At 42.9% G+C, this 27,709-nt stretch overlaps 1 protein-coding gene across 1 annotated transcript in view; it reads left to right on the top strand.

Annotated features, from left to right (window-relative positions):
- Positions 1-14,984: 14,984 nt before the first annotated feature.
- The window catches only part of MAP1B (microtubule associated protein 1B), a 76,208-nt gene continuing 63,483 nt past the window's right edge, over positions 14,985-27,709 (top strand). Inside the window, exons 1-2 of the mRNA XM_068422700.1 lie at positions 14,985-15,156; positions 19,948-20,049. Of these exons, the coding sequence (XP_068278801.1) occupies positions 14,985-15,156; positions 19,948-20,049 (274 nt within the window). The remainder of the gene's footprint in view (positions 15,157-19,947; positions 20,050-27,709) is intronic.

The raw sequence follows: 27,709 nt of genomic DNA on the forward strand, positions 1-27,709 counted from the left end.
TGCAGATCACACCTTGAAAATGGGAAGAACTAAACTGCAGTGCTGGTATGACTGAGGGAAAGAATTTTTATTGAAGAGATACGAATGCAGCAATGAATTATTCAGTCATTGTTTGCACATTTGAGGTACCTTCCATTATTTCATTAAATTTCAGTTTCGATACCAGTGAAACTTATTTGACAGAAAACAAAGTTTTTACAGAATGACCTGCATTGCAAGATGTCTGTGACCTGTGTGTGTTGCTAGAGAACCAGGTAATATTCGGTGGGAACAAACCCAAATCAATATTACAGGATGAGGTTATGGGTCAGTGTCTACCAATATGACATGGAAGCAGAGGAAAAAAGACAAAGTAAATGAGCTTGCTTTCATTTAAAGTATACATCAATGTTTCTTCCCTCAGGGCATCCTGGCAGTCAATGAATATTTCAAGAAGCAAAATCAAGAGGTTCATCTCCAGTCATTTTATTAGCTACCTTTTTATTTGGACAGTTAAGTTGCGATGAAACGCAGCCATGAGACCACTGGACAAGTGAAAAAGTGTTCATTTATTTCAGCTGGGCTTCCTTTACACACCAGTGGTGGATATTCAATATATTCTAAGAACCAATGAGTTGTCATCAGCTGAGCACCCAAAACTACTTTAGCCTTCATTCAAAATTAGTAACTCAGTCACTTTCCATATACAATACAAAATTTTAACTTTATAAGCTTAAGTTACATCTCCTAGATGGTGTTCTGCCTAGAAATCCAAGTTTGGTGTCTTTTTTTTAGAGAGCATGACTGTTTCCAATATTCCCAGTGCAGTTCTCAAACTTAACTTCTAACAGCTATTGTTGGGAAATCCTGATGTGATCATTACCCAATGCACATGTATGCAGCATAAGTAGTAATGCACAAGGACAGACTGTTAGGTTATTAAGGCTGCAGTGAAGACAAGAGATGCAGTTATTGTGGTCTGGACTAGAGAAATGCTATAAATTTTAACCTGCTAGGATCCTGAAGCTGTAAAACAACTGGGCCTCAATTCTCATCCCATTAAAACAACTGAGATTTTTGCACTGACTTCATTATGCCCCAGATTAGACCCAGTGTGAGCTAAGGGTTGGAGAGGTGCACAAACAAATTTGAAAATCAAGGTAATAATTGATTAAACTGGACATCAGAGGATGAAGTGTCCATATTGAGGATATCCCATTTTCTGGAAATGTAACTTTTTAGGACAGGTTAAGTCAATTGAATGCAAAAATCTTAAGTATTTCAAAAAAGGAGACTAAAAGCTATTCGGGTCAATTTACATATTGTTACAGCCCCTATGAAATGTTGAGCACACATTTAAATCATGTGGCTCATGATAAATCATGGCTTATTCCTTAGGTGTACCCTACGCTTACTCAAGGATGCTGCCTTTTTCTGGCCCTTGCTCCAAACCTGAAACACCTGCACTCAGTCCCAGCTTATAATAACACCCACAGCTGCATTTTGGGGGCTCTGCCTGGAGACTAAGGGCCTATTGTTATGCCTTGGGCCAGATGCTTACCCCCATCAGCCATTAAACCAACAGCAATGTTCAGCCCTGATCATTACTACTTAAGTCAGTATCAGTCTAGTTACTAAGCTCTTACCAGGGTGTCTTGGATGTGATAACTGCATAGCTGCAAGCAAATCAGATAATTCCTTACCGCTATCTTACCACTAATTATTTTTACACTATATGTGTAAAAATAATTCTTCCAGGAGGTTCAAAGCAGTTGGCCATGTGCCTAACAACTCACCTAGGCATTCTGGGATTGCATAATAAAATACTACTTGTCATGTCTTATTGCTTAATTATTGTTATCAGCTTTCAGAATTTCAGTAAACTGGGTGTACTGCATAATGAGGTTGTACTAAGCCAGAGGCATTGTATCACAAGTAGAGCTATACTACTATATTGTAGTGGTTATACCATTACCCCAACACAGTAAACTTTTCAGTCTCTTATATTTTTTCCTAGGAAGAAAAAAACCAGTTTACAGTAGACTTTTCTTCAGTGTGCCTGGATCTTAAATTCTCTTAGAATGATAAACTCTCTGATATAATAAACTCCATCGTTAATATTATTACAGCATGCTTAAAATGTATCTGGAGAGTAGATGAGGATACCCCTCAGGCTAGGAGACAGTAAAAGGGAAAACAAAAGGAGAATGATCATTCTCTCATGTTATGAAATCTCACCTTCACTCATTTGCATAGTGACATCATCTCCCTGCTTTTTGAATCAATGAAATCAGGAGCATAAATGCTTAAGGTAAAAAAAAACGAACAACTAGGTAACATTAGCAGAAAACTCCTTAAAAGCAAAATATACATGTAAGAAATCAAGCAGAAGAAAATTAATGTAAACAAAAATCCAGAGAAGAAATACCTCTGATTTTGCTGTTCTCTAAGAACTTACATCTACCTTTTCTCCTATGTATTTCAAATAGCTTTCCAAAACCAAACAAATCTGCAGTTTATAAATGACAAAACAAAGGAGAATAATGAAGGTCAAATACATGACTTAATGTAAGTACATCTATGTGACAAATGTAAAATACGTTGTTTCCCTTGGCAGGTGGGCTCCTCTAATTCTTTCAGAATTACCTAAGCTTATTAGCCTCACTAAAATGAGATTTTATTAATTTTTACTGCCATTAGCAGTAGAGAAAAAATTCAGCTCTTGGAAGATGAGCTGGATTTTATTCTGGTTTATTTATCATCAAAAGAACTATTAATTAAATTCTCAGTGCAAAATATCACTGTAAATGCATCAGCCCAAAATAACCCAGCTTTGCTTTCAGTGTTTATTAGATTCTGGTGTATGTTTTCCTGCTCATGCTCAGGAAAAAATTAGCAAAAAAAAAAAACCTAAAAAAAGCTTTTACATGGAAATTTGTCTAGAAGACACTGGAAAACAGTTCTTACAGAATGAAAATTTTAGTGGCTGTCCCTGGTCAGGCAGCAAGGCAACACCAAGTTGGAGACAGGTTAGATGTCCCTGATTGATTAGTCCTTGTGCACTTGCTGTTGCTGCAACAGTGGATGGACAGGGCAAGCCACCAGTGGCACAACGCAGAGATAGAGGGAGGCAGGAGTCTGCAAGCAATCTTGAGAAATTTCTCCCCAAGCCGTGGAGTTCAGAGACATCACAGTGCACTCAGTCTGGAAAACGCTTGTTCATGAGAACAGCCCATTAGCTTTAGGACTTGGAGCCAGAGCGTTGTTCAAGTATTGGCACTGCTTGAAAAGAAGTTGAAGAGCAGCGCGTTGTATAGCAATCCTGCGATGTGATGCTGTGCCGCTGCTTTGGACAAACAGTCCTGTTGATTACAGCAGGAGTTTTAGTGTGGTCTGTATGTGCATGGGAATCTTCAGGTGCCCTCTCAGGAGTTGCAGAAGGCAACTCAGAAAATCTAGTCTGTCGTCAACACGTTTAAATTCTCACTGTGGTAATCTGCACCTCCACGCGCTGCCCATACATTTGATAAAGCCTCAAACTGGATTAAAATAGTAAGGAGTTTTTTGCTCAGTCTTAAAATCCTGGAGGTGGTTGGTGAGTGCAGTCAGTATCGGTCACCTTTCATAAGTGCCCAGAGGAGAAAATTAGAACTGTTGCAGGGATCCTGGGAGTCAGGAGATGCCAGAGGTGCTCTGCTCCATGGGGAACGCAGTCGATCGTTATTGCAAGAAATCATTCTGCCTGTCTGAGGGGATGAAGTGACTCTTTGGGCCAGTGCTCACCTTGACTTACCCTTTGTGCAATGCCTTTGATTTTGCAGGGTTGAGGCTGAAGTGGAATTGTGCCAGAATCAACCCTCTCCTCCTTTTTTTCCCAAATGATGAATTCCCATCCCACATCTGGGCCACTGATTCTCCCGAGGAGAGCGAATGGGAAGAGAAGTGATCAGGTTTAATGTTTGTTTAGATTCCTACTACATCTGTCCAAATCTCTTCCTACAGCTGCCCATCCTTTATTTATGTAATTACTTTCCAAATTCAATTGACAATGCCATGGCCCTCTTGCTAGTCACCTCTTTGCTCTTTACTTTTCTCCCTGTGCCCACAGCCTGAAAGCAGGTACTAATAGGTATTATCACAGAAAGTTGCACAGTGTATGGGGCATCTTTCTCAGCCAAAATAAACATGACTCTTTCTTGATTTCATGTTGCTCTTAGTCAGAAACTTTTCCTCTTAAAAGTATTTACTTGATGTTTACCCCTGTTCTGTGCTGAATGCTAGCAGAACATGAGCTTTGCCAGTCAGCAATGCTGTTCAGAGCCAGACTGGCACGCTAGCCACCTAACTCAACTTTCTGAGAAGACAAGGGCAAAAAAGCTTATCATCAACCCTGATAATGCTTGGAGCATAAAAACAAAACCTAGACTTCAGAGAATATTTCTGAGGCAGAAAATAGCTCTTTGTCCATTTTGTTATAACTTCACCAGTGTCCTTTGTACTTTGACTCCCAATCTTTGCTTCTTCTATTCATGACTCTTCTCAGTAGTTTGCACCATAAGGTAGTATTAGCAATTTTCTTCTAGATATAGTTTTACTGGTCCTTACCATGGTCTTAATTTAGTTTTCTATAAAAGTGTCCATGGACAGTTGCTTTATACTCCACACTGCGTTTGTTAATATCAAATGAGATTGAGACACTAATTGAACTCAAGGAAAATGCTGCTGTCAAACTGGAAGCCTAAGCCTACAGCTTTGAGATGTTGGAAAACAAAAAGGTAATCAGAGACTCCTCTGGAGATAAGCAAATCGTTTCACTGAATGAATCATCTACAATGATTTTAACGCTGTTAAAAATAGAACATGTGAATGCAGGAATATAATATAATAGATATTAGGAAGAAATTCTTTCCTGTGAGGGTGGTGAGACACTGAAACCGGTTGTCCAGAGAAGTTGTGGATGCCCTCTCCCTGGAAGTGTTCAAGGCCAGGTTGGATGGGGCTCTGAGCAACCTGGTCTAGTGGAAAGGTGTCCCTGCCCATGGCAGGGGGGTTGGAACTAAATGATCTTCAAGGTCCCTTCCAACCAAAACCATTCCATGATTCTGTGATATCAATGAACAATTTTATGGCCCATGGGTCATAAGGAATTGTTTAGGTGCTTTTTCTCAATGATGACAAAAGCTACTGTGACTGAACTTAGGCAGTGCAAGTCCTCCAAAGAAAACATGCACTGCTTGTGGTAAGGTTGTCCAGATAAATAACACTCTCTTCCCTCAGTTACAGAGTTGACACATTATGTTTTGAGGAACTATGATTTTCTCAGCAAAATGTGAGAAAACAGCTTTGAACATGTGTTGCTAAAATCCAGCCTTTGTATTACCCAAAAATGGAGATTACTTTCTGTCTGTGCAAAGTAATTCCATTACTTTGATTGGAAAGGATAATTAGTTCATGTCTTTTCATAAAACTGAACGCAACTGCAGCATACTCTATGTTATCCCAGGAACGGCAGTATTTCAGTGCTGGAAAACATTATTCCTGTATGTAAAAAATTGTAGTTGCATAATTACTGGGAGGAGAAAGAGGGTCTACATATATCACGTTCATTATATATACAAACACCTATATCATGTACACGATACATACAAATACATATATTGTGCCACATAATGACAATATAATAGCTGCTATCTCAAAAGTGTGTATGCAGAGTGACTGCAGTAAAATAAGTCAGATCTGGCTAATATAAATCTTTCCTTCCTTGAGTTTTGAAGACTAAACCATGACCTTTTTAAATCTGGAATTCAAAAAGTGGTTGGAACCAGCATAAAGAGAATTTGGAAAAAAAATACAGCCGAAGAAGTTCAGGCTATCTTGGGTAAAACTGAATGGAATATTTGGAAAAGAACATTAAAAATAATGCTGCTTTTCTGCATTTTGAAATTTCCTTGGTCGTAGATCTATATTTTTGCATTGGAAATCATACTTTTCAGCAATAGCTCTAATATTGTTGCTCTACTGCCTTTGCAAGTGTTGAAGAAGAACAAAACTTTTCTGTGTTTCAGAAATATGATAACAGCACTCTAGTATTACCCAAAGAAGTTACCATGCAACATCTGGCAAATGGGATACCTGACAAAATTCAGGACAATTCTTAGGGAGAAATTATGGCAGACCCTTGACTGTCCCGTGGCATGGTTCCAGCTCCACAAGGTCTCTTGGGGCATTGCCTTGGTGGGACCAGTAGACTCCCATGGGCACAAAGCAAACACCGACGGTGACCCCCTGTATATCAGAATGCACAGTGGTGGTGGTCTCTGCCCACTCCCAAAACAGGAGCCCTATAGCAAAATGCTCAGCTTGCTGCCCTCTCTGGGCAGCCCTACTGCATGCTCTCCAGCGAGGCCATTCACTAAATTCTGCAGTGAGACCCTTAGCACATCCCAACCTACTGCAAAATACTGATGACTAGGAATGATTTATTAAGCTAAAGAGCAGTTAAAGTAGAAAGAAAGAAAAGATCAGAGGAAAAACATTCAATATATTCATTAATGACTTGGATGAGGGAATAGAGTGCACTGTCAGCAAGTTCGCTGATGACACAAAACTGGGAGGAGTGGCTGACACAACGGAAGGCTGCGCAGCCATTCAGAGAGACCTAGACAGGCTGGAGAGTTGGGCGGGGAGAAACTTAATGAAATATAACAAGGGCAAGTGTAGAGTCCTGCATCTGGGCAAGAACAACCCCATGTACCAGTATAAATTGGGGACAGACCTGTTGGAGAGCAGCTTAGGGGAAAGGGACCTGGGGGTCCTAGTGGACAGCAGGATGACCATGAGCCAGCAGTGTGCCCTTGTGGCCAAGAAGGCCAATGGCATCCTGGGCTGTATTAGAAGGGGTGTGGTTAGCAGGTCGAGAGAGGTTCTCCTCCCCCTCTACTCTGCCCTGGTGAGGACGCATCTGGAATATTGTGTCCAGTTCTGGGCCCCTCAGTTCAAGAAGGACAGGGAACTGCTAGCGAGAGTCCAGCGCAGAGCCACGAAGATGATTAAGGGGGTGGAACATCTCCCTTATGAGGAGAGGCTGAGGGAGCTGGGTCTCTTTAGCTTAGAGAAGAGGAGACTGAGGGGTGACCTCGTTAATGTTTATAAATATGTAAAGGGCAAGTGTCATGAGGATGGAGCCAGGCTCTTCTCAGTGACATCCCTTGACAGGACAAGGGGCAATGGGTGCAAGCTGGAACACAGGAGGTTCCACATAAATATGAGGAAAAACTTCTTTACAGTGAGAGTGACCGAACACTGGAACAGGCTTCCCAGAGAGGTTGTGGAGTCTCCTTCTCTGGAGACATTCAAAACCCGCCTGGACACGTTCCTGTGTGATATGGTCTAGGCAATCCTGCTCCTGCAGGGGGATTGGACTAGATGATCTTTCGGGGTCCCTTCCAATCCCTAACATTCTGTGATTCTGTGATTCTGTGATTCTGTGATTCTGAAATCATCTTTACTTTCTATCATCCTATTGGAGTGCATGAAGCAGACAGATACATAGCAGACAGAAACAAAAGGGAGGCCAAAAAAAAAGCCAAAATGATGCTGTAAAATTGTACCACTAGTAATGTTGCTATTAAACCACAATAGAAACTGCAAGAAGGTGGAAAGGAAGCAGATGGTCAGTCTTGTAGGTGGTCTGAATGAACAATTCTGGAATTTGTTTTCAGAGACATGTAAAAAAGTTAATCGTTCCTACTGTTTATCCTGTAAGAGTACCAAGTCCTAGGCAAAAAGCATGAGTTTTTTTTGTAGTTGAAATGGTTAAAGAAATGGATTATTGTGGCAGTAAGACTACGGAGTACATCAGTAGAATGACTAAAACCTGTTTAGGCAATACCAGAGTCACAAATTATTCTCTTAGGAGCAGGCCACATTTCATTGTAACTTACTACACATATTTAGCTGAAATCCAGAGTCTCTGAAAGAGAATTAGAATGAAAGGCCCCATCAAGGCCTTTACAGGAATGTAGTTTGCATGCATTAAAAATCCTGGGGAAGGGTGCGAAGTGATGCACTACCCTGGTTGCAGCTATGAAATATGTGAAATCGCTGTGCCCTTAAAGAGCTGGTACATTCCCGGTGTAGGATCATAGTCTGCTGGACCTGTGCAGTAGGCAGATCCAGCAGTTCCCCAGTTTCCATGTTCAGAAGCCTGTCAGTGCACTCTATGAAATAACGTTTGCCTGGATTTCTTGCTTCCTATTCTCACTGCAGTAGCGATAAGCCATTTCTATTGTAGCGTGCTCAAGAGAACATCAGAATGGACCCTTGTAAAATAATAATAATCAGTTTTAAATTCTACAGAACTAGAAGAGCTAGGCAACCTCTCCAAAGTGTTTTAAGGCATGTCTCAAAGCTAAATGAGAATACATGTAAAGTATCTACTTGCTGTTGGGTTCCCAGAGGTTGCTTTAGATGATTCAGCCTGGGGAGGAAACAGAAAAAAATATTCCCTTTGCTCTAGAGCACCTCTATGTGCTTTTGGCACTCGAGTAGCTAGGATGCAGCAGCACGTGACCGGCAGCCCATCAATATTTTTCTCTTCTGTGCTTGCAGTGAGTTACAAGACTAACACCTGGCATACAAGACAGCTGATGGTCATCCAGCAGGGCTGTGGACAGAGTGTGCTGCCAGGGCAGACAGGTTTCAGGCAGCCTGGGGCCAGGCTAAACACAGGTGTTACAGAAGCCAACACCACATTGTGGGAGCTGTCAGCTTCCAGCTGCCCCCCAAATTAAGCAGATGATAGTGTACATACAGTCATTCAAAACCTGTGGCTTGACTCACCTCCCTCTTAAGTCAAGAGGGAACTCTAAAACTGGCTTGAAAGGAAGTGTGTATTGAGCCTCTGGACTGAGGGGCTCCTCAGGTTGGTGTGATAGGGCATGAGTTGTATCATCCCTAGAAGCCAAATGTAATTCTGTAACTTGAAGTCCTTCAACAAGAACTGCAGAACTCACCTCCTAAAACCCAAACTATACCCTGTATCAAAAGACCATTCTTCTCTTTCTTGCTCAGAAGCATTCAAAACTGCTCAAACTACTGCTGGCTGCCGATTCACGTTGTCTTACCATTGTTTTTGCCGCACTGCTGTTTTAATTATACACCCAGCTTTGCAATACAATGGGTATCACTGCTCTCAATGTTTTTGTTACCAATTATTGCTGAATTTTAAGTGTCATCCTAATTAGTAAAGAGGATCTAATTGCTTAAAACTGCTCTATTTTCTCTCCAATAGTGGAGAAGCAATCATTTTATTTTCATGCAAAACTATGTGTTTTTTTATAGAAAATTTCAGGATAAGTTTATTCAAAATCATTAATTTCTGATTTGTCTTTATTTAATAGTCAAGAGGAAATTACTTTTTTTTCCCCATTCATTCTCACTGAAGTTAAATCAAGTATTTTTCCTTTTTTAACTTCTTTTTCCACTGAACAAAAAGAGGGAAATTACTCTGATAAAAAAATAATTAAATTTTTCTATTGGGAACTAAACCAAAATGTTACTTAGTCTTATTTTTCTCTCACTTCAAGAGAGAAAGTTGAAAGTGAGAGAAAATGTTATTTTTAAAAGCAATAGTGTTGCTTTCCTCACTTTTTTTTTTTAATATTTAACTCCCTCTTTTCTATAGAGAAAATGGGAGGAGAGGGAAATAGCTGAAATGCCAACTGAAATGGATATTTCACCACAAGCAAATAAAAACTTTCTTTCTTTTGCTGTTTAAAAAGTAATCATTATAACTGAAGTAATATAATTTAAAATACTTGAAATGAATGTCAGACAAGTAATTTTTATTTTGCATGCAGTTAAACATAAAGCTTGCCATCTTAAAAAGTAAATTAAGAATTTCCCTTCTTAAAGAGTCTCTCCCGGAGTTCAAGTCCCTGGCTGCTCACTCAGGTACAGCTCTCTCTCGTGCCCCTGGCCTTTGCTGTATCCCTGCTGCAGCAGAAGCTCCTCCAGCAGCACTAGCTTGAGGGTGTTAGGGATGAGGATGCTTCCCTGCCTAAAAAAATGGGGGAAGGCAAGAGGGTCTGTCTTTATGAATCACATGGCCACATTCTTGCAGGGATGTGCGGGGCTCCTGACTCATCACATCATGGCTGGTGGCTGCAGGATGACCCTTCTATTCTGCTGGGGTCAGGGCGATGTGCTGACTGTCCCTCTGTGTCTGCACTGCTGCTGTGTGCTCTGCTGAATTGCCCTAAAAGACCAACACACAGAGGACACTCTGGGAGGTAAAGGCTGGACCATGTGGGGGTGGTGGAGCTGCTGACTGCAGGAAATGGGGAGTGTGGGGTCACACAGGGGAGTGGGAGTATTGAGAGTGACAGCAGGTCACATTGGGAAGGCATCAGGTAAGGTACAAAATGTTATGGGTATTATTTGCTATAATACTAGTGGCATATTCGTGACTTCATCATGCATCAGGAAACACTTTTTGACTGTGAGGGTGATGGAGCACTGAAACAGGTTGCCAGAGAGGTGGTTGTGTCTCCATCTATGGAGATACTCAAACCTGACGGAACACAGCTCTGAGCAACCCACTGTAGTTGGCCCTGCTTGAGCAGAGGGATTAGACAAGATGAGCTCCAGAGGTCCCTTCCAACCTCAGCCATTCTGTGACTCTGTCACCTCTGGTGTAGGCTGGAAAAGCTTCATCTCTAAAATACATTAGGCCTTACTGCCTCTCCTTGCAAAAACCTACCCACTCTAGGAACCCCCTTCATGACACATTGTGCAGTCCTCAGATTGACATTTCTCTCAGTGAAGACAGCCTTCTGAACCATTTCACTGTCAGTAAAGTTCTTAAGTTGGTCTGAAGTAATGCACATGGACATGTATTTCTTTTATGCTAGGGGTGACATTTGGCCTTGGATAAAGGGCCAGTCTAAGGGTTTGTGCATCACTGAAACGTCATTTAAAACTTGAAGATAGGACTTCAACACAACCTGAATATTAGTGGATAACAAATGACATACACCACCAAGACTTCAAGCACTTTATTTAAAACTGCCTGTTTACTTTAAAAAATACCACATCTGCACAAAAAATACAGCTCTACCTTTAATGTTTGACTATATTGAATTGGGGGACACCAATTTGGTATTGAACATATTAAAGGAACAAAAAAAAAAAGGAACAAAACCAAACCAAAACAAAGCAAACAGAAGCCAGACAGCAGCGGGTATCAATCACTGTCTCTTTAAAAGAGCAAGACATATTCCATAGCCCACATGAGTTTTGCTGTTTCTTCTACTGAAGTGGCGTATCTCTGTGATTTAGCTTAAGCTGGGAAGCTGGTATCACTTTCAAACAGTGAGGGTCACATGACACTGAGTCAGCTTTATACAGCACATTGCCACATTTCACCCGGCAGCGGATCTGTTCATATGCTCCATATTGCAGCATATAAATGGGTTTCCAGATAGGGAAAGATGACAACAAACAAAACTACCCAAATGAGATATCGGTGGGGCAAGTGACAGTGTGGACACTGACTATAGAGCTGGGAACCTGCAGCTTCCTCAGAGGCACATCCAGGAGGCTAAAGTATCTTTTCTTGTCTAACTTCTATCTCAGATGAAGTGGCGTATGCTTGTGAATGGATGAGGGCAAATGTCTGCATCCCTTGAAGAGTTCAGCATAAGACCATTTTCTTCCAAAGTCAGCCTCTTGTCCTTAGAGTTTAATGTGTGACACATCTCCCATCACAAGACAGCTTGACTGTAACAGTTCACCTTTGATCATAGCATGTTCTAGTTGCATATTATTTTACAGCGCAATATAAAATAGAGGACTACCTCAGCAGGCTATTTCAAACATATCTGTATTACCTACCTGTACGTAAGCATTTTCTTTGATACATTCTTTTCACCTCTTACTTTTCAAATTCACAGGTATTTTTCCAGTTATGTATGTCTTCATTTTTTCTTAAAATAAGAAAGTGCTAAAAAGCACATATAATGCATTTTGTGTACTGGTGTGCATTTCTGAGAGTAATGCATTTAATCTGCTGTGCTTGTGAGGCAAGTAATTGTTTTACCTTTATGTCCTGGAACCACTACCAGTCTATTCTGCAACCAGTTAGCAAGTCCCCTTGGCAAGCCCCTTCCATGCTCCAGAGACCAGCTGCTCTTGTTGGTGATTGAAATAAAGGCATATCCCAAAGCTGCGTTTTGCAGTGGGAGAAGCCCGAAGCTCGCTTTCTCCAGTGGGCACCATGTGGCAAGTCTTGAGGGTATCTATAATCAGAATAGATTATTAGGGTGGGGGCCATATAGGACATGGCCACAGGGGTGTGGACATTATTTCTAGGTAGGCATCTATACTACCCCATGGAAACTGCTAGAATCAGCGAGGAAACACCAGTCACAGCTGGGCTCAGATGAATGGGGGTACCCAAAGAACAAAACTCTGTACCTATGAACACCTCACTGTTTCCGTTTAGTCCGCATCCAGGGCTAAACAAAAACCAGCTGTTCTATCACCAAATGGCCCCTCCCCAGCCATGAAAGGGAATGGGGAAAAGGAAGGAGACTTGTGTGTTGAAATGGAAACAGATTTAACAAAATAAGAAACCCAATATTAATTCTAATATAAAATACACCGCGTTATACTCAGCCCATGTAGTGGCTGTGAGCTGCGCCCTCCCAGCAGTGAATGCCTGATCTCAAACACTGCGAGCACCATAGCTCCAGTGACAGCGCGATGATAACAGGGAATGGGAGAGCAGGCCTCGGGAGCAGAGTGATGGGCAAGACCCTCCAGGGATGGCGACCATTGAGAAGAGAGGGGCCGTCCCCAGTAAACTTTCCTATATATAGTGAAGTGACATTCATGGTGCAGAATACTTCTGTTGGCCAGCCTGGGTCAGCTGCCCTGGCTTTCACTCCTCCTAGCTTAAGCACCTGGCTAACTTGAAACTGCTAATGGCCTTGATCACTATGGGAACCCGCATACTATGGCTGCCCACCAACGCAAACGAAGTGTCTTATCAACTTCGTTCGCACTGTATCAGGTGCTGCAGGCTTCTCAAAAGTGCAGCTTTCCTGGACAGAAAATTGATTCCATGATTCTGTCACAGCGAAACCAGGACACTCGTGAACTTTAGAAGAACTGCTGCTAGCTCTTCTGCACCTACGCCATTGCATTTGTTCTATCATCAGCAGTGTCAACTCTAGTGAAGAACAAGCACTGTTGCTCTTTACCACTGTGTCATCTCAGCCACCTGACATAGCTGCAAAAATGCTTGTCCGCACTCTACAACATTCAGACTGATGGCAGCACAGAAAAATAGCCTGCTTTGGATGTAACATCCGCACGCATCATGCCACATTAGCCAAGGCTCTCCACGCTGTATTTATGCAGAGGAACTATTCACGTTAAAAGCACTAGGTGCTATAGGCAGATATAACATTACGGACCAGCACCTACAACAATGGTGTTTCAATCTTTGTGGGTGCCTCTAGGCAAGTAAGAACAATAACTTAGTAGTGACAACCTGAAATGCATGTTAACTGGAATGAGTCCAGTGTGCCCTGAAACAAAGTACATATTTTAAGAAAACAGGACTGATGTATTGGTTCATCAAGGCAAGCACTCTGTGTTTCTGAGCAGCAGGCGGTGAATTTGAGCAGTCAGTACTCAAAGGAGCTGCACACAGAGGAAGTGTCTTCTCAGTCAGGGACCAGGGGTTATCTTAAAAACCAGACTACAAAAGTTTGCATCCTTTCCTGGGTCACAGTGAGATTTTTCCCACATCACTTTAGCCATATAAACAAGAGGCTTAGTGTAAACCAGTGCCTTGCTTCTGTCAGGAAAGTGAGAAGAACATCTCAGAGAGGCTGATTTATCTGACTGCTCTATCCCATTTTAGGAGAGGATAAAACACTTTCAGGAGGTGATTGAGTTTATCTCTTGAGTGGGTCTCAGTGAGTATTAGGGAGCAGATGTCTTAACTTTTATGTGGAAAGGAATGAAACTTTTGTTTTTGAAATCGTAGACATTTTCTGACACCATTGCTCCCTGGAGTTGCTTAAGCCTGGTCAAAATTGGTTACCCAAAGCCCTTTGAACTTCTGGAGCCTTAAGAGTATGGGTTTCAGTAGCTTGTCCAAACCCAGTGCTTTTCTGGTGTAAGTCATATAACCATGGGCCTTGAATACATGCAGAAAGGCTATGTTTGAAGTATCTTACTAAGTGAACTGCTTTCAAATGAAAAAAAGGTTGCAAGAATATTTAGATTTGCTGGTTGGAGGGGGAAGCATGACTCAAATGTCGCTGCAGTGCTACAGCAAGATGCAGGAGACAGGACCCTTGGCCTTGGACAGTGGAACTGCTTTTTCACCAGTCGGCGTCAGGGGGGCACCTGGATCCCCGCTGCCGGTTTTCCCAGACGGCTCCCCAGGCCTGTCGGAGCATCACCTGCGGCTCCCGGCTGGGACCCCGGGAGAGGGGCTCGGGGCGCCGAGCCAGCATAGCAGACCCCGGGGCTGACCGGCCCGGCAGGGTGACGCCCCGAACGGGCACGGCGAGCAGTGGACGCGGGATGACCGAGAGCGAGGGGCCTGCGCCGGTCGGGGCAGCACGGGCCGACGGGTCCCGCCGCCGGGGCCGGGAGCCGGGCCCGGGTCGCACCCCTCGGCGTCCCCTCGGGGCGTTGTTCGCCCCCCGCGTCCTTCCTGCTTCCGGGGGCCGCCGCGATCAGGATTTGCCGCAGATGACATCAGCTGTGGATGCTGGAAACGCGGCGGCAGCAGCGCGGGGATGCGTCGGCTCCCCCCCTTCCTCCTCCTCCTCGCCAGGTCCCTGCCCTGCACCGTCTCCGTATAAAAGCGCCGCCGCCTCCCCGCCCGCCCTCATTCCCTCCCTGCCGCCTGCGGAGCCGCCGCTGAGCGGCCCTTCTCCCCTCAGCGCCCCGGAGCCGCGGGGCGAAGCGGGGCGGCGGCGATGGCCACCGTGGTGGTGGAAGTGGACTCGGAGCCCTCCTGCAGCATCCTCAACCCTACCTCGCCCAGCCTCTCCCACCGCTTCCTGGACAGCAAGTTTTACCTGCTGGTGGTCATCGGCGAGCTGGTGACCGAGGAGCACCTGCGGCGGGCCATCGCCAACATCGAGCGAGGTGAGGCGGCGGGGAGCGGGAACGCCGCAGGCAGTGCCGCTGCACCACCCCCTCCGCCGGCGCTTTCCCCCTGCTCGGACGCGGCCGGGGCTAACCCCCCCCACACCCACCCCACGCAGGGCACAGGCACACCAGCCGCCAGTCGCGGTCTCCGGTTCTTTATTCCACGAGGGTCCCGCCGCAGCCCGCCCCCCATGCCCACTCCCGTCCTCCCACCGGCGGGGTGCGGGCGCGGCGGAGCAACGGCTGCGGGCCGGGCCCCGCTGCCGCCCGCGCAGAGGGCTGGTGGCCTGCCAAGCCAGCACGGCAGTGGGTCCCCATTGTTAGGGCGGAGGGGCCGGGGCGGGAGCCCAGCGCCCGCAGCGCCGCTGCCGCCGCCGAGCCCGTCTGCCCGGAGACACCGGCGGGTGGGCGTGGCGCTGTCCGCACTGCGGTCCCTATGGCAGCCCGGAGCGGACAAAGGGCGGCCGCGGCGCCGGCGGCAAACGCGGCTGGGGATGATGGGGATGGGCACGGGCTGCGGGGCGGCTGCTCCCCGCAAAGCCCCGTCCCTCGCCACCAAACCAAACCGGCGCGATTCGGGGCGTTTTCCTTCTCGGCGGCAAAGGCTGCCTGGGCGGGAGCGCAGACGTGCCTTTGTGTCCAACTTTGGGCGGTGAGACTTTTCTCTTGGCTGGAGAATTTTTCAGGACCCAAGCTTTATATGTGCATATATATATATATATTTCAATAACGAAAAAAACATATAGGTAACAAGGCTAACACCTGAGTGCTCAGCCTCATTATTGTCCGGCTACGGGCTGCTTTGCCTCAATGTTGATTTGTCCTTTTCTTTAGACGGTGATACAGGAAGGTACCGCAAGTGAAATTACAGTTTTATAAGTTCTCGATGTAGTTTCTGGTACAATAGATTGCAGTGTACATGCAGAGGGGAAAAAAAGCCCCGTTGCAGTAATAGTGGTATAAAACACAAAGAAAATTATTGCTGGACCCTATAATTTGTTTATCTTAATTGATACCTGATTTTGTAACATATATTTTTGTTCTGGGCTGGTGAAAGCAGAGATTTTGGAAACCTGGCATTGTTAGAGGGGAGTAAGAGACCCTGGAATGGGGAATTGGTAGCAGCCTTGTCATGTAGGTGTGGTTCAGCAGTCCAGCTAAGACTTCGTTTGTCTCTATTGTTGCTTTCTCAAGCATTGTTGCTCTTTAGTTGGCTGTTTCTCATGATTCTTTTTCATGACTGTTTGTGGGAAAGGGCTGCCTCATCACAGCTAACCAGTTTCACCATGACCTGTTCCTCTTTATTGCGACTATTGTTTCCTAGTCAAAACTACTGAGGCAGATGCTTTGTCATTCAGAGCCTCTTCAGCATTGCACTTTCCTAATTCTATCTAATTTTTGGCTGTCAGAAGTGAATTGGATGCATTTTAATTAAATTATTACAAATTATAGAGCAAATGGATAAAACTTCTGCCCGCAAGACAGCTGATGTCATCCTTCCTCTGAAGAAATGCTCTTCAGTCTCTTCTTGAAGCTTCTATTGTACAGTTGCTGCTGCGTAGCTCTGTTGCTGCTACCTCCTGCCACTAAGCGTAACACCCACTGACAGTTTTAGATTTTTCAGAGGGAACGCTTTGGCCTTTTTATTCATCATTTTGGATTAGAGGTCACCTTGCTGCTCCTGGTGTCAGATGGTCTGATTGAGATTTTGCCTGCCAGGGAAAAAACCTTGATCAAATTTTGAGGTGCATTGTTCTGGATGAGTACACTGGGAGTCTGAAGCTCTAGCTGCATGAGGCAAGTATGGGCTCGCCTAATCTCTTTCTCTTTGGAAAGTGTGCTGTAGTCTGGAGAAACCTGCTTCTTTCAGCCTTTTCTCTCCACAGAGTCTTAAATGCATTTTGGGTTTCTGATAACTCTGTCTCACTGTCTTCTCTGGTACATCTCCTGGGTACCACCACTGAAAACTGTGGATTCATGCACCAAACTGCAGAGCAATGTGTCAAAGAAAACATCTGCTGATAACACATCAGTGGCGTGATGCTATGCAACCTGGTGGAAAGCAGAGTCATTTCTTAATATATCATGAAGAGGCAATGGTGTGGCAAGATGCATTTTCAGTAATTATATTTGAGATGCGACCCTACTAAGGGGGCAATCCTCCAACCCACTGCACACCAAAAAATAAGAGAGGAGTGAAAAGAAAGCTTCAAGATTTTTCCACTGATTTGGCAGATGCTGCTGGGTGTTCCCTGCCTGCTGTCTGATTAGTCCTGTGTCTAGTGGCGTTGAACTCCGAACACTGCAGAAAGAAAGAAATAGCTCCAGTTCAGCCATGCTTCCAGTATCTACATCCATGCTGTTAATGATCTACATCATTGGATTGACCTTGGATTTTAGTTCCAGATTTACCTCTGTTCTATCCAAACCTGATTTGATTATATAATGTATAAAATACATTATTCTAATTTATAATGTACATGCATAATTTTTACATCCAGACTGCTGAATCATGCAGCTGCAGATTCGGGATATCCTATCAAATTCCAGCTTTAGCTTCTAGGACTACTGTGTGCCTGGGATGTCTAGGCTTTTTTTTTGCTATTTATTTTTCATTGAGTCCTGTATTTTGGACACTGCCTGGCTCAGCAGTCTTGACTACGCCTAATCAGAATCTTATCCCTACAGCAAACTTGGATTCATGACAAAAGCAGCTAGGGATGATGGACAGGCCCTATCATTAGCAGCATTGCTGAATCATAGTCCATATTGCTTAACAGGCCTCCAGAAAGCTTTGTAGTCTCCCCACACGAGCTTGCTGTCAGAGGCCAGTGAGCTGTTTATCTTCTAGCTTCTTGAAGTTCAGCACTCGTTCATTCAACGTACTTCAGCTTTGTGATCGATGTCTAGTTTAGTTTTCATATGTGCTGTACGTGTGTGATAATATATTATCTTTACTTTCTTGCTCTCAAATATTCCAACACCTGGAAAACATTAAAGCCTGCTGAGCTGTATTTTTCTGCCAAAACTATGCTCCAAAAATGCACCATATGGCCAAGAGATTTTTGAGAAATGAAAATAAGGAGACTTGCAGAAGAGACTCACTGCTTATGCCTCTGAACATTGATGTGTCAGTCAGGAAGTGGAGGTGGCTGGTTATAGCTCAGTTATTTTTCTCTTGAGTAGTTATGAAACACACAGACAATACTGTATTTCCAAATTTGTTTAGAGTTTCAAATGGTGGCTACTTTCAATGGCTGGTAGCATATCCCAGTAGTAAGCATGCTCCTACCTGGATTCGGATGCTGACAAGGAAAAGCCCTGGATGAATTTTCGCTGAAGAAGCTTCATGCTCTTGAAATGCAGATGTGCCTGTTTGCATGGAGAACCTACACAGAGCTGCAATGGGAGACCGGCACTGCACATGTTGTTTCTCTGCTCTTCCCTCTCTTTCTTCTCCTCATTCTTCAGCCCTACAACATGGCTTCTGCCAGCACGAGTCCTGATGCTTCTGCTGCATTGAAAGAGAATATAGCGTGGGAGGTAGCATTGACAGTAATGTTCACAGCCTGAAACACTGACAGGGTTACCAGCAGGAGTGTTGGTGCTAGTCTGATGGTGAGGGGTTGGCCACACACCTCTTCAGGTATCTCCTCACCAAACCCCAAAGTGATTTAACTCAACAATTTCATGCAAAGGCACGGTCAGTCATGTGGGGAGGGGCTACCAGACACTTCCTCACCTGCAGTTCCTCTGCAGTTTGCCAGCTCATTTGTGTGTAAGTCTAATGATGTTCCTTTAGGAAAAAAAAAAATCACTATAATGTTGGTGTTCAAAAATTGCAGCAGTGCCTGGATTTACCAGTAGTGCAACTGCCTGCTCATTATTTTTCAAAACTAGAAGATTTTTCAGAACAATTTCAAAACAAGAAAATTATAGAAAAATATTAAGCATGTTCTCCTAGTTTGTTTTTTTATTTAGCCCTCAAAATCATATGGAAGGAAACTATAAATTTGTCTTTTGGCTACAATGATTTTCTTTTTTTTCCTGGTCAAATTTCAATCCTTAAAAATATAGTTTGGAATAATACATTTTTTGATATTATATATGTCAAGTGTCTTACTTTCTAAGTAGCTGAGGGGAAAAATGGTAGGGAATAGAGATGTGCTGTTTAGTTTTTAAAAGAAAAAAGATCAAGCATAGCATTTTTAAATCTCAAAACTAGAATTTTGATACTTCATAAATAAAAGATCACTTAAATTGTAATTTAAAATATGGGATGCTTCAAAGCTTTTGAATGAAAAAGTCAGCAATTTAATACTTTGTACTTAGATATTAATTTGCAACATGCTAGGAGATGCTGTCTTTTTTTCTCAGAGGGATGAATACAGTGGTCCTGCAATCTGACTAAAGTGTCCTCTGAGTGATTGAGTCTTTCAGTTTTGTAAATCAGAGTATTGCTATTTTAAAGGCAATTCAGGGATATCCATAACTTCTCCTAATGTGGCTACTAGGATGTGTGACTGGCAGTCCTAGAGCTGGGGCCTTAGAGGGTGATTGCCCTTTGAAAAGGCAGATTTCCTCTTGCTTGTGACTGTTTCCTGTCCAGGGTGCTCCTTCTGAACACTCAGCACTTTCCAAAAAATAGCTGTGGGCCTTGAAAGGAAGAGAGGCTGGCTTTGGAATTTAGAAATATGCAAATAACATGAATGCAAATGGCGTAATATTCAGTTAAAACTTCCAGTGCTCGTGTATCAATCTAGATGTGTTTTGTGTTTTGAATTTTAGGAATCCGATCATGGGACACAAACTTGATTGAATGCAACTTGGATCAAGAACTGAAACTTTTTGTGTCTCGCCATTCAGCTCGATTCTCTCCTGAAGTTCGAGGTGAGTTTTTGGAAATATTTGACAGGGTTTTTTTTGGTTGGTTGTTTGAAGACCAGAATTAATAAATATACTCTGGGATTGTATGGCCAACTTTCATTTGTAATTACAGTGTATAATTTTTTTTCCTTCATTTTAAAATATGGCTTGAAAATTACAAGTTCTTTGAACTTTCTTGCAACTTAATTTTAAAACAATCAACCTTTTAGGTTAGCTTCATGTATATCACCATTATTACCTTGGTGGTATATGTTAGTTTTAGGGCCACATTAAATTTAAGTAAAACTCACTTTTTGACTGAACAGTTTGTTTACGTAGCACCAGTCTAGGAGTTCCAAGTAGTCTTGTGGTAGGTAGAACACATACAAAAAAATAACCTGAAAGGTTAGCTCTACAGTTTGATAGAGACAGAAGTGGTGTCATGGCTGTTGCACAAGTGCAGCTCAAGCCCCATATTTCTGCCCAAAAGACTCGGACTTTTCTCTTTCTTGGTGTGAAAAGCTGAGGGGTGGAGGGTTTACCTTGACTCACAGGAGCTTTCTTTGGCTTGTATGAGGAAATTAGAAATTTACAGGGCTCATAAAACTAAATCTCTTTTGCTGCCTTTACTTCAAACTTGTCCTTCCTTTAGAGGATTTATACAATAAAGCAAAGCAAAACAAAAAAATCTGATTTTGTGAAGTGTAACATTTGATTTTGTTCTGCTTGCATGGGAATCAAGTGTTTGGTAAATTTTCTAACATCTTATTACTTTAACACAAATGCTGAGTGAGCATGGGTGAAATTAATAACAGTTTTCATGTAAAATATATAACCTTCTCAAAGGAGTAGAGGTTGCTTTCATGGGTAAAATCATTGTGGCCATGTGCATGTTGACTAGTGCAACCTAGTACTGACAAGTGTTATAAATTCCAGCTTCAGAAACATCTATTGAGTGTGGTGAAAAAGGGCTATGAAATGTTGTACCACGCAGCTACGCCACATTCCTAGGGTCAGTTGCTATGCGCTGTTGACAAAGAGATCCTGATGTCTTGCTAGCATGACAGCATTGACCTGATGGTTTTGAATAATGTACCAAAATGTCTTGTGTAACTAATTCTTCCTCTTGCAGCATAGGTTATAGCAGATTTTGCTGTATCTCCCCATATCTAAAGAGAGTAAAACTTCAGGGAGAAATCAGATCCTGCGCTGTTTCTTTAGCAAAAATAATCCAGCATGTCTAATATTTTTTGCCGTCTTCTTTAGAAGATACATCCTGACACACCAGAAGGCTGTGCTGCCATTCAGAGAGACCTAGACAGGCTGGAGAGTTGGGTGGGGAGAAACTTAATGAAATATAACAAGGGCAAGTGTAGAGTCCTGCATCTGGGCAAGAACAACCCCATGTACCAGTATAAGTTGGGGACAGACCTGTTGGAGAGCAGCTTAGGGGAAAGGGACCTGGAGGTCCTAGTGGACAGCAGGATGACCATGAGCCAGCAGTGTGCCCTTGTGGCCAAGAAGGCCAATGGCATCCTGGGCTGTATTAGAAGGGGTGTGGTTAGCAGGTCGAGAGAGGTTCTCCTCCCCCTCTACTCTGCCCTGGTGAGGCCGCATCTGGAGTATTGTGTCCAGTTCTGGGCCCCTCAGTTCAAGAAGGACAGGGAACTGCTAGAGAGAGTCCAGCGCAGAGCCACGAAGATGATTAAGGGGGTGGAACATCTCCCTTCTGAGGAGAGGCTGAGGGAACTGGGTCTCTTTAGCTTAGAGAAGAGAAGACTGAGGGCTGACCTCATTAATGTTTATAAATATGTAAAGGGCAAGTGTCATGAGGATGGAGCCAGGCTCTTCTCAGTGACATCCCTTGACAGGACAAGGGGCAATGGGTGCAAGCTGGAACACAGGAGGTTCCACATAAATATGAGGAAAAACTTCTTTACAGTGAGGGTGACTGAACACTGGAACAGGCTTCCCAGAGAGGTTGTGGAGTCTTCTTCTCTGGAGACATTCAAAACCCGCCTGGATGTGTTCCTGTGTGACATGATGTAGGTAATCCTGCTCCAGCAGGGGGATTGGGCTAGATGATCTTTCGAGGTCCCTTCCAATCCCTAACATTCTGTGATTCTGTGATACCATTGCATGAATTAAAATAAAACACTCTGCTTTCATATGATAAGTAAAATAAGACTATGCACCCCTTTTTTCAATGGAAAGTCTATAGAATTCTCTAGGAATTTTTCTCTAGGAATTGTATTTTTGGTTGATTTTTTTTTTGTTTGTCTAGACTTGGCTGTTCAGTCTGTCATTGTGTTGAATTACAGCTTAATTGCATGTGACTGGAATTCATCAACATCTCTATGACAAGCAGTAATGGATGTGTTTTTCACCACTGCTCAATCGTTAAACAATGAACTGCCAAAATCTGTGCTGAAAGAGTATTAACGGAGCCTGAAAGTTGGGTAAAGGGAGCATCCATGAATAAAGCTAGCCTTCTTGACCAAGTTCTTGTCTAAAATTTTATGGGGAAGCCCATTGACACCTCCAGAATCCCACTGCACAGATCAGAGGATTATTTATTTCAATTTCTCTCTGTGGTTCTCTGATGTTGAATCTGCATGAGGTTCGTTTGTATCCTCTCTACTGTTTGGTAGGGAGAAGGGGTTTTGTTGCCATTTGTTAATAAAATTTCAGAATGTTTGATTGCTGTTACAACACTCAAATGTTGAATTTTGAGTGTTTAACCAGTGAAATGGTGCATGTTCATGCTAAAGAGATGATTGTAAGTACGTGTTCCCTTATGGTCCCAAACTCAGAAATTCTATGGAATTTTGGTAACTAGGCGACCTTTTGTCCAAGGAAAGTATTCATCCAAGGTGACAGGGTAGTCTGTGGGATGTAATTAAACAACGTTTTTTTCAGTCCTTTGAGACTGAACTCTTTGTGTGACGCACATATAGGGACAGTTTACTCTTGAGGAAGGGTAGAGTCATCTAGTGTGTCTGCACAGCTCCTAGTGTAGTCAGGTCTGACTGCTGACTGAAGCCTGTTTGATTATAATGTTTAATTATGGTAATTGCAGTGCTGGCTCAGTACATGCTTGTATGTTTCTCAAAGCAGCTCGAGGATACGTACAGCAGCAACATGAAGGGTAGGACTCTTACTCCAGAAGGAAGCTTGGAGGAAATGGGGCCGGCCTGTCCCCATGCCATATGCCTATGATGTCGAAGGAGAGGCATGAGAGATAATATGTCTGTCAAAGCATTCATGTGTTTTTACTTGAGGAATTTGAGTTTTAATCCTTCTCCCTGTGTAGTGAATAGCAATGTACATATTGATACTACAGGGAGCATGACTGGATCCTAACACTCTTTGTGCTCTTTTCAAGGGAATGGATTGTAACAGTGGTATTTGTGTGTTTATATTCAGCTGCTGGGCAATTTATGGATGATTTATGATTCCTGAAAAATAGAATTCAGAATGGAAATGCCAGCAGATGTTTTCTGATACCTTGTAAAGCAGCTGAGTTAGCAGACTCCTTAATAATACCAAATCTTGCAGAGATGTTGTCAGGTGCTGGTGAAAAATGAGTAACAGAGCTTATTAACTGGTTGCCAAGACAACAGGCAACATGACTTAAAATGGGTACTCCAGTGCTTGCCTCTGTTTTATCTGTCATGTACCGATAACTTCCATCTTATGTTAGCTTCACAAGGACAAAAAATTCTAACAACGAATTTTAACGTGTACGTGCTGGAAAAGGAGCTGTGTATCTGGTAGTGAGGCAGAGCAAGTGGAGAGTCTTGGAAAGAGCTCTGTTGAAATTGCAGCTGTATCTAACAGTCTTAATTAAAAAATGTTTCAGCTGCACAAAGCAGCTTCACAAAAGACTAAGTAAATAGGTTTTGGGATGGGGGCCATGGGAGTGTGAAGCCATTGAGGGCCCTTCTGCAAGACTTCTACACCTGCCGTTTTGAGGCTCAGCTTCCACCTGGGGACACTTGACTGTTGCATTGGTGTGTATTCAAGTCCTTGTCTAGATGAAATCTGTTTTACTTAAATAGCTGTTCAGTAGCTAGTCACCCCTAACCTTCTAAGAAATACTGCTCAAGCAATGCACTGTGGCTACTTCATACTTTGTCCTGTTGTTATGAAGAACATGTATCTGTGGAAGACGTTTCCCATCTGAGCAGTACTGGGAGGTCTCCTATTGCCCATAAGTCAGCAGTTGGTGACTGCACTAGCTTAAGTGAGTACTTCCTTACCTGTGCCCACGACTTTATTTTTGCCAGCCTGCCTGTAGCTAGGGGGGACCTTGGCAAAGTGCAAGATAAGTTTGGTGTCCCCTCGGCAGCCGCCTGCATCATCATCAGCAGTGGGCTTGCCTTCTTTAGGCTTCCTAAAGGAGGTCATTGTTCTCTGAAACTGTCATTACCCCAAAAAGCCTTAACATCTTTCATTCTGAAAGTTACGGTTTCAAAAGTTACTGTTTTGGACTGTTAGTATCCTGTGGAGAACTTTTGGATCTGGGAATTTTGGACATCAATGTCCACAACTCCATACTTTGCCAAAGTGGTGTATAGTCCCATTGCCTTTGTCGAAGCAGATCTAAACCATTAAAATCACACCTAGTGCTTGCAATGTGACCTCATGTGACCTTTAGGATTTGCTGATAAAATCCTAAAGGGCATGGTTTTAGTGCTGTCTTACTGAAAACTGCAGTTCATCAAAAATTATCAAGTAAGAGCACACAGGTACTTGAGCAAAACCTGTCACTTAAAAAGAAAGAAAAAGATCCAAGAAGTCAAGACCAGATTTGTCAGCTGATATCAGGGCACCATCACAAGGTGCCTGGGAATTAATTTCACTTAAAATCTCAAGTAGTCTGGTATGCACATTTAGGGACATCCTATAAATATGATTCTTCAGCTATTAGAGGCTGTAATAGCTGGCATAGCTATCGAGTGGTGTCATTTTAGCTCATGATATGTTTGGAGAGGTTAATTTTAATTGGCTACCAGACTTGTTTTGTGTCTTGAAGTATTTGTGTCTTGGAAGAAAGAAAATGGAGGCAGAATAGGACTTGAATAGGGAATTGAGCTGACATCACTGTGGCTGTGAATGGTGTCCCCACAGGGCATTGCTGTCAGTGGTCGCAGGCTGCCCGGCGGTGTGAGACCAGGGAGCCCCACTGTCCTTGTGGGATCAATCGGCTGGGGGCACATGCAGCGCTCTCATCTGCTTCTGAGCTTTTTTTGGGTGGGATGCCAGGATTTTAGTTGCTCAGGAGAGGATTACAGTGTAACAGCCTATATGTTCAGATACATGAATCGTCAAAGCCTTCCTTTCTTAGCACTAGTCAAAATTCCAGAGATGGGCTAATAAGTGACTTTATCTTTTTTTCAGTTAATAAATTGTTGCACTTATGTGACAATCATTCTGGCACTGACTTCCATTTCTGCTTTTTTAGGAATGATATCAAAGAAAATTAGCATGAATTTACATTGCTGCCAAAACACCAGTACCTACTGATGCTAAGCTGTTAGCATGAATCAGCAAAATTACCGAGAGATTATTTTTAAATGCCTTGTATCACAAGTGCATACAATGAGTTCAGTGGTCTTAGAATAGCCCATATTTTATGGGAACAGGTTTTTGACCTGTGCGAGGCAGCTACCAGAGGCTTGGGATTAAGTTAGTTGTGAATAACGATAGAATTTTAACTCCATTATGAAATTTGACTCCCCATTCCTCTTTATTAGAATGATAATTCGGCTTACCTAATGGTATATTCACAAGGGTTATTTTGTTAAGGGTTATTTAACAAAAACTTACAGAATTATAATTATTAATTTGTCTCTTTTGAGATTCCTCAATCTTTCTTTCCTAGCATTTTGTCTATGTAGGACATCTGAAACTGAAGTCTTAAACAATATGTTGTTTTTGACCCTTGCCCTGTATCATTTACAGATGACCTACATCTCATCTCTTCCGTCATGGATTTATAGTAAATGTGTAACCAGAACTTCATTGCCACTTTTTTCATGTAGTTTCTGGTTGTCATGGGCAACATTTTTCTCAGATGTCTTTTTTTCTTAATTTTGTCAAGACTTACCTTTTTTAATTGCCTGGAATTTCTGTGACTTTCTGGTACAGTTTATCAATCACTTAAGAGAAATATTAAATGTTTGTAATTGGACTTTATAATGAGAAAAGACTTTATGCAAAGGCCACTGAAATAATTGGATTGGATTTTGGATTAGCGGAAATACTATCTAGTATTTTTAAGATAGTAAGGACCATATTTTCACATAATGAAGGAGAAAGTGAACATTTAAACTTCTTTCTTGCCAGATAAAAATGGTGCTTTATTTGCAGTGAGTTGCCTACCACTGTATTCAATAATAGGACCAGATCCAGGGAAGAAGAGTTGAGACATTCCTTGTCTCTAGACTGAACAGAATGGGGAGCACGTATTCATCCCTGTTGCCAACTGTAGAATGAGAGTTGCCACTGTGGCTGCTGCTATCAGCCTTACAACAGCATGAGGAGCTCCAGCTGCCATCTGCCTTGTAGAGACAAATGCAAGAGATGCATTAGCGCTGGCTGCAGGTCCAGGTGCTCCTGTCTATAGGCTGCTGGGAGTATCCCATAGTACTCACAGTCCGTATGAGTCCGTATGAGATAGGGAAGATACGCACTTTAGTCAGTAAAAGTCACAAATAGAAAGCTGGAGAGTTAGGTAACAGAGGCCCATACTTTTGCATCAAATTCCCAGATGGTCCCAGCAAAAAGACATGATGGTTACTTTGGGCTTGTAGTCACTGGTGGGAAACTGTTCCTAGAGTCGAGAAGAAAAACCAGTGCTCCTGGTGACCTGGGTTTGCATGCTGTCTGTGTGTGCAGCATAGACTCATAAATGTAAAGGCATGACTCTTCTGGTTCCTGGGTTTTCTACTGGTTGGAATTAGTCTGCTTATGATTCAAAACCAGTTGCTGATACAAGACAAAATTAAGTTCAAAAAATTTTTATTAAAATAATAACTAATTCAGAAACAAATCTGCATGAATTTCGGTATTATTTTGATGTTGCAACTTTATGTATTTTGTACTTGAGAGCTTATCTATAGTGGTGAGATGAGTCACTGTCCTGTGTCCCTATGTCCCTATCTCCTGCATAGCTGTATGCGGCAGATTCACAGAATGGTTAGGGTTGGAAGAGACCTCTGGAGATCATCTAGTCCAACCCCCTGCTAGAGCAGGTTCACCTAGAGCATGTTGCACAGCGTCGCATCCAGGCAGGTTTTGAATATCTCCAGAGAAGGAGCCTCCCCAACCTCTCTGGGCAGCCTGTTCCAGTGCTCTGTCACCCTTAAAGTAAAGTAATTTTTCTTCATATTTAGGTGGAACTTCCTGTGTTTCAGTATTCTCCCTGTCAGAACTCTGGGAAGCTTAGGGTTTTATTTGAAACAAACAAACAAAAACCTACCAAAAAAAAACCTAAACCAAAAAAACCTCTTCCAATGAGACAAGCCATATTCTTAGGCTGTGTAATTTCTGAGTGATTCTAATGAGCTATGGACACTTTCACCTGGAATTCAACTTACCCCTGCCAAAGGCAGCCTTTGGAAGATGTCCCAGTTTTATGGCAGTTCTGCAGCTCTTCTGGAGCAAAGACTGATCCTAG

Source organism: Nyctibius grandis, chromosome Z, assembly GCF_013368605.1.
Source record: "Nyctibius grandis isolate bNycGra1 chromosome Z, bNycGra1.pri, whole genome shotgun sequence".
NCBI lineage: Eukaryota > Metazoa > Chordata > Aves > Nyctibiiformes > Nyctibiidae > Nyctibius > Nyctibius grandis.